The sequence below is a fragment of the Ciconia boyciana genome, chromosome 6 (genome assembly GCF_034638445.1).
Source record: "Ciconia boyciana chromosome 6, ASM3463844v1, whole genome shotgun sequence".
NCBI lineage: Eukaryota > Metazoa > Chordata > Aves > Ciconiiformes > Ciconiidae > Ciconia > Ciconia boyciana.
In genome coordinates this window covers 18689603-18696846 of record NC_132939.1, presented here as the reverse complement: position 1 = coordinate 18696846, position 7244 = coordinate 18689603, and the positions used below count along the sequence as shown (strand labels likewise).

The 7244-nt window shown below is 46.8% G+C and overlaps 1 protein-coding gene across 11 annotated transcripts in view; it reads left to right on the top strand.

Annotated features, from left to right (window-relative positions):
• Window positions 1-523: 523 nt before the first annotated feature.
• Window positions 524-7244, top strand: part of LOC140653512 (uncharacterized) — a 215730-nt gene continuing 209009 nt past the window's right edge. For 3 of the 11 annotated variants that reach the window (XR_012043142.1, XR_012043139.1, XM_072865660.1), the window contains exons 1-2: window positions 525-941; window positions 1285-1344. Coding sequence is in view for 3 of the 11 variants with exons in the window: in XM_072865660.1 (XP_072721761.1) it covers window positions 887-941; window positions 1285-1344 (115 nt within the window). In the remaining 8 variants the exon portion in view is untranslated. Of the gene's footprint in view, window positions 942-1284; window positions 1345-7244 lie in introns of all 11 variants that reach the window. The other 8 variants (XR_012043144.1, XR_012043140.1, XR_012043145.1 and 5 more) reach the window with 5 other exon arrangements.

Sequence of the window (7244 nt, the reverse complement as noted above, 5' to 3'; positions counted from 1 at the left end):
TCCGCTGCGGGGACCAGCATTTCATCCTTTCCCCAGGAGAGCAGCCACGTTGCCTCCACTCTTTGGGGCGTCTGGGGAGGGGAGATCACTCCCAAACCCACAGAGCAATGCAGCTTGGTCTTGCTGTGCCTTCTGCATGATTCCACTTGTATTTCAGTATTTTCCCCCTGTTCCCAAATCCGATGAGTCACTTGTGGAAGACGTGGGTTCATCACGTTTTGCTACTGTCACTTTATTTGGGGTCCTGTTCAGGTCCCACTGAAACCAGTGGAGTACTTTCCATCAATGGAAGCCTTTTGACGGCAATAGGAGTTGAGTCAGGCATTCGAGTAGCAGTGCCAGAGCCAGTCAAGGGATAGCTGGTGGGTGCTTCTGAAAAATAAGATTGTCCGCATGCTTTGGTGAAGGGAGGAGAGACCAATGAGGGGGTAGAAACATTTTTGTAATGAATACTGAAGGTCTTCCCCAGACACCAGCTCCCTCATCTGAGATGAGAAGACCATCTAGGAATGAGGAAGTTCTCACACATCGCCAGAAGCAGAGCTGAAATGTGAAGAGCAGCCTGTTTCCAATCAAGGTCTCACACGCACTCTGGCCTGGCTGCTCTCGCAGGATGCAAGGACTGCCTTCCATTGCGACATATTTTGGGTGGGCTGTCGGATGCAAATGGTATCAGTAGCTCGTGCTCTTTGCAAGCAGTGGCCAAAAGTTCTTGCTTCCACCGTGGTCTCCACTGGACCACCCTCAATCAGGTGGTGTACTTCCCTAAAGCGCGTATTGATTACCTGCTGCGTGTTTCTGAGGTGGAGGTTGTCCAGTGTCCAGGCTTAGAAAGGCAGGTGAGACTTTCAGGATTCTGAAGACTCTTGTTGTATCCTGTCTCCTGATGAGTTTCTCTTTTATGATGGACAACCCCAGTTTGTTCAAAGATCTCCTTGCAGGTGAGGTTTTCTTAAACCTTTGATTGTTCCTGTTGCTTTCCTCCAGACTGTTTCCAGTCAGTGCACATCTTTTCTGAAGTTCACTGTCCCGAGACTAGATGGGACACTCTGGCTAAGGCCTTGCCATGCTGACCAGAGCAGAAGGGTTAATCCACATGGTTTACAGGCTGGACTCATATTTGTACAACCTAGGACATTTGTCCTTTGTTTGTAGCAGTGAGACATAGCTGACTCATGTTCAGCTTGCAGTCCACTTCAACTCCCTCCATAATTTTCTGAGGAATTGTGGGCAGTTTTTCCCCATCCTTATCTCTACTGAACGGGATCCAATTTTTTTTTTCAGATATTTTCCCCACTTTACCAAGATCAGAATTCAAACCTGTCTTCAGGCAGTCCTTCCCAGGTACGTATTTTAGCAGCTGCATATTTTACAAGCGTGCGATCTGTCTCATGGCCCAGGTTCTTAGAGAAAACTTTGAAGAAAGCTGGACTCACAACAAACACAATACAACTCCGCTGGGTTAATCCCTCCATTTTGACAGTGAGCCGTTGATAGTTCACGTCCAAGTATCATATTTCCAGTCAGTTTTGCATCTGCTATGTGAAAGTTTATTTGAGACCATTTATTTGATGTCTTATGAGGATGTTATGCATCTGAAGCTTTACAAGTCAAGGCATGTAACGTCAACGGCCTCTCTCCTATCCACATGGCCTGTCACAGAGGGAAATTAGCTTGGTTGGATGCAATTTGTTTCTGATTAAATCCATATTAGCCTAAGACTTTTCTTTGTTATCTTCTGTGCTTATGAATAGTTTGTGGTATTTATTCATTATTTATATATTTCAGACTTTTTTCTGGGAATCGTAGCTAACCTGACTTTTCCTTCTTCTGCAATCCACAAGCTTACTTAATTTAGGACATGAAGTTTGCTTTGTTCTCTCTACTGTGCACCTTGGCTTGACAAGAGAGGCATTGGTAATTGCTAATTGTTTCAGCCAGTTCTCTAAACCCTGTGAGTTAAAGTTCATCAGGTCCTGCTCCTTCCCCTTTTTAGGTTGAGGTACTGCACCTCTGCTGCTGGTTTTAGCTGTGCTTCTTGTATCTGTTTAGCAATAACTGCTGCTAGAAGTCCAGTGCATGTTTCAGTGTCTCATGGATGCAGCACAGGGAGAAATTTGCATGGAAAGTAGCATAGAGATGGTGCAGTGCAGCTCTTTGTCACAGTGTGGAAGTCAGGCAACAATAACGGACTCAGAAACCTCTCTTGGAGGAAAGTGTATGTAAACAGCGAGTAGCAGCCTCTTCGTCCAGGCTGGAACGCAATAAGTAAACAAGGGAAATGCAGGTTGAAGGGAGATCCTGTAGCAGCCTTTTAGCTGAAGGCACTTACACATGGTAGTGACCCGGGAGGCCGTCTAGGGGTCTTACTCCAGCCTCTTACTCCAGAGAGGGAAGTTGAGGCCTGAGAGTCCAGACTGGGGGATGGACAAACAGAGGTGACCTCAGTGTCTCTTTGAGTAAAGCTGTCCTCGCTTTTCTGAAACTTTCCCCAGTGGAAAGATTGTTCTGGTCTGCTTGGGCACTTTTCTGATTGCTGCAGTGATCAGAGGTCCTATCCAGCCTGGAGGTCTTGATCGTACCCCTTGGTCAGAAGGGGTTGTTAACCACTGGGGCAGCAAAAAGCACCTCTTTTCACTTGTCTTGCTGTCTAAATTGGTCTGCAGTTCCCCACCTCCTTTGTTATCCAGGTCATGATAGCTGGAGCCAGATCTTTTATTCAACAGGGGGTATTTGCAGGGTCAAAAACTGGATCTAAAAGAGATGAAGAGACACCTACAGAGCTCCAGCTCAAAAGGTTGTCTGGGGGTTTGCACCACACCCACTCTTTTAGGAGCTGGAATAATATATACCCTGGCAGGCTGTAAATCAAAGTCCTGCACAGAGAGAATCCTACTGTGTGCTGTCTGTTTCTTTTTGTAGATGCAAGGACTTTTGGCTTCCTTCTTGCCTTCTCGCACTTTCTTACTCTTTTGTGTAGTTGGTGATTTCTGGTTCTGCTCTTTCCCTCCACTGCCGCATCCCAAAGCCATCACTACCTGTGCTGTGGCCAAGCAGAGAACAGCTCCAGTGGTATGGTGTAGAGTGGCCTTTCTAGCTAAGGTCTCACAGGCCCTTCTTGTGAGTTTGAGACCTACCCCCAGTCTCAATTCCAGTTTTTGGCCTGGCTCCAAAGCCCATTAGGGAGGGGCCAGAAATGTAGTTGTTGCAAAGCTCTGGGCCAGATAAGCCAAACAAAGAGATAACCATTTAGGAAAAAAATAAATAGAAAACAACTCAGTCCCCTGATTAATTTTGCTCTGGGAATCCCCATAGTCTTAGGTCGCTAGGCCTGGCCTTGTTTCCACTTCATCCTCCCTCTCTGAAGGAGCCTTTTTGTCCTTAATTGCAACTATAAATAAATCGTCGTAGCCAGAAGTAGTATTTTTCCAAGTCTACAACTCTAGTGTCCAAACCCTTCAGTTTCCAGGAATTTGCTTCATTTTACCCAGAACTTGGGACAAAGAAGTGAAAACTGCATTCAGCCTTTATAGTGGTAGCTCCAGGATTGCGAAGTTTTCCTCCAGGTATTTCTGTCCTAGATCCAGACCTGACCTGCAAAATAGCACCCATCTGTCTCCCTGGACCAGCTGCTCCCAAACCTCTCCCAGGCAGCCCTGCGAATGTGTTCAGTTCTCTCTGCACCTTTTCCCTGTGGGCATATCCTCAGGAAGCAAACAAACATTGACCATGGGGGAACAGACCACAACAAATCAACTGAGCTGAGGAAAGACCCTACCCTTATGCTACCTGCATGAGAGCACATGGGCTTCTGGTAAATTTAGTTTCTCACCCGCTGTTAATTAAGCTGCACAGGCTCAGTTGAGTCAAAATTTGTAAGCAAGCTCTTCACTCGGCAGTGCAGGGTGCTCTGGGCTGTTGCAGAACTCAGCCAACCTCAAGGAGCTTGTCCCAGAGGGTACAAACTGTCCTCCCTTGGGACTGAGTCAAAAAAAGGGTTTTTTGTTGGAGCTTATAGTGCAGTCTTCAGTGCATGAAGGTCAGTTAAGAGATCAGAGACTTGCCCTTGCAATGCTGACGAAGCTCTGCTCTTAGGTTAGCCTTTGCCAGCCCAGGGGAGAGTGGTGGGTATATACTCTGGGCCAGACACAGCCCAGCTGTGCTGGGAGTCAGGGAGGGGACCGAACCCCTTTTGTGTGTGGTAGGTGGGTGTTTAGTATCTCCAGGACATGGAATAAGCTGGACTGATACCAGTCATAAGTTTATAACATGCTTTCTTTTCTGCTGGTGAAATACTTCACTAATATGTGAAGTTTGCCTGCTCGTGCAAATAAGTCTTTAAGTAATGGGGGGAGCAAACTGGGAGTGAAAACTGCCTTGTAAGGATAGCGTATTAGTCTTTGTTTCAGCCTAATTCCCTTATTGTCACAGGAACATGTGTGATGGTGGTAGTCATCCTTGTGGATTGTCCTCTTGTTCTTCAAAGATCATTAAACACAATTACAGGAAAAAAGATCTTTGTTTCTGAGCAACACTCAGCTTTTATATAAGTGTTCTACATTTTCTTCAAAATGCTTTACTGATCATAGCTAATTTTAACCATTTGGTTGGCATGAATATAGGCCAGTCCTTTTTTGCCTACTGATTCCCATTTGTTTTCATGAGAATCAAGTGTCTGGATCCTTAAGTCACCTTTAAATATGCCAGCCTCAGATCGCATTTGCTTCATATGGCTTTCTCGCTGCTTAGTGTCTTGGGGTAAAAAACCTCCCATTTTGGATAGTGATGGTAGATTCCTAGGGGCCTCTGTGAGGGCTGAATTTCACATGTCTAAATGGAGAGAGGCTCTGTATTAATGAAACCCATCTTCTTTCCCTGGCTCTGCTGCTGGTCTCCTGGTTGACCGTGGACAAGTAGTTGCTCCTCTGTGGACCTCAGCTGGCCTGTGTGTGAAGGGGAGTGGGACTGCCTTCCTTTGCCAAGGGGCTTTCAGAGCCAAGGGGGAGATGTGTTTTGGGAAGGACTGGGCTTGGTGGCACAATAAAGGGAAGAAAATAGGGAGTTTCAGAGCCAGCAGCAGAAGGAGGCATGGTCCGGGCAGGGACTGGATGAGCAGAGTCAGCAGCAGCTGAGGTCTAACTCAGATTTGGCCCTGCAGCTTATGTATGTCAAGGCATGGACCTGTTGCCTGTATTCATTTGTAAAGTACCTTTCCCATCAATAGGGCTGTAGTGACCATAACATTGTCCAACAAAGGTGTCTGTTTAGAAGATGCAGGCTTTCTAAGCTAGTAGAGGCTATGAAAAAATAATAAAGAAAAGGTATTAAAAATCTTGCAGGGCAAAGAGAGGCAGGGCAGAACTGGTTGGAAAGTGGAAAGTATTTCCCATGATGAATTATGAATGAAAAGAAACATGTTCCTGTGCTTTGAAATTTCTGCGGCATTTTTTTTCCCCATCAGAAATGCTAAAACCTAGAAGAAATTAAGTTAAAAAGAAATAAATAAGATCTTAAGCAGCTCCTTCCTCCAGGAAATGAGCTCCTCCATCTCCCTTTTCTATGAAAATGTGTGTTTAGAAAATAAACTGTTTTTCTGTTTGAAAATAAAACAAACTATCAAATATAGAAGGTTGACTAACTCTAGGAAAGTCTGGTCTTGTGCTTAAGGCACTGATTTTGGACCAAGAGACCTGGGCTTAATTTCCACTTCTGCTACAAACTTTTCCTGCATGACCTTGGCCTAATCCTTTAATCTCTCTTTGCCTCTGTTCCTCATCTGTCAGATGAGGCTATGACTTCCCCACCTCACAGGGGTGTTATGAGAGTAAACACATCCTCCATGCCCTGCGCCTCACCTTCCAGCCTGCTCCTCTCCTGGGGCAGGGGGAAGGGAGGGGTATGGTCTGTGCTTTGGGAGCCGCTAAGTTCGCTCCCTCCATCGCCATCGGATATACTGATGGAGGCAAGGCTGAGTAGGACCCCCAGCAGGTCCTAAGTGTCCTTGGGGAGCGAGGAACGAGGGAAGAGAAACACTAAGCACGTGTGAACCGTGGGAAGGAGAGATTTGTTGTCTTTCTGTCTTGCTTTGTTTTTATCCTAAGATTTCCCTGTGCTTTTTTCCACCCCTCAACCCAGTGTTCATGAAGCATCTGTAGCTCTCTAATGGCACAAGAACCAGCCCCGTGTAGGGCTGGCTGCTTCCTGAATTAGTCTCCATTTGCAGCAATTACCTTCTTTCCTTTCTAGCCAAATGTTTCTCCGAGCCTGAGGCCCAGCTAATTTTTTTTGTCAGCTCTCGTTGCGCTGGGCAGCCCTCCCTTCCATACAGGAAATATAGAGATGCCATTCAGGCACCTCTAATCCTGCTTTCACTGCTGCACTCGTTAAAACATTCCTTTATTTATTTTAATTTTATTCTCTCCTCCCCACCACCTTTTCTAAACAACCACTTGTATTATGCTTTTAATTGCCTTTAGATTTCCCTTGTGTAACTTCTCCGGCGTCCACATAGCCGTAGGCAGAGCGTGCAGTGCTGGGAGCCTTGCACATGGTCTGTGGGCTCGCTATTGACTCAGTGGCGTGCTGTGAATGAGTCAAAGATCCGTGGGGATTGCTGGGGGTGGACAAAAGGGCGGGAGGATCGAAAGCAGGGGTGGAGGGGGGACAAAAAGGAAAAGCCAGCAAGACAAACACGCTCCGCTCTCCCTGCATGTCTGTGGAGCATCTTCCCTCGGCGCAAGGAGGAGAACAACTTGAGCTGGGGACTGGGAAGCTGGGCTGCCGTGCCAAGGTTGGGGGGCAGTGATGTCTGCATCATGGCTCTGTGAGCACAAGCCGTAATATGGCATTATAGAGGCATGACTTCATCTGTTTCCATAAGATTGCTTTCTCCCTCTCCCTTTCTTTGGCTGGTAATTGAGAAACGTATGAGCTCACCTCCTAGGAGCGGGAAATGAGAACCGCAAGAGGAAACAAGCTGGAAAGTATACATGAGGCCGGAAAAAAAATATAGATTAGGTGGGGGGGAAGTCAGAGATAGTACGGGGAAGAAAAGGGATTCCTCTTGTGTGGGGATGTTGCCATACGGGGCTCGCAGCACCTTCTTCTGCACTGCAGATGAGGGCAGGGCTGGGGCAGCCCCATTGACATCTGTGGGACCACGCTTCAGCCTTGAAGGCATCTTCTGGGCATGAAGAGCCCAGAGCCAGGGTGAAAGGATGGTGTAACATGTAACACGGTGGTTG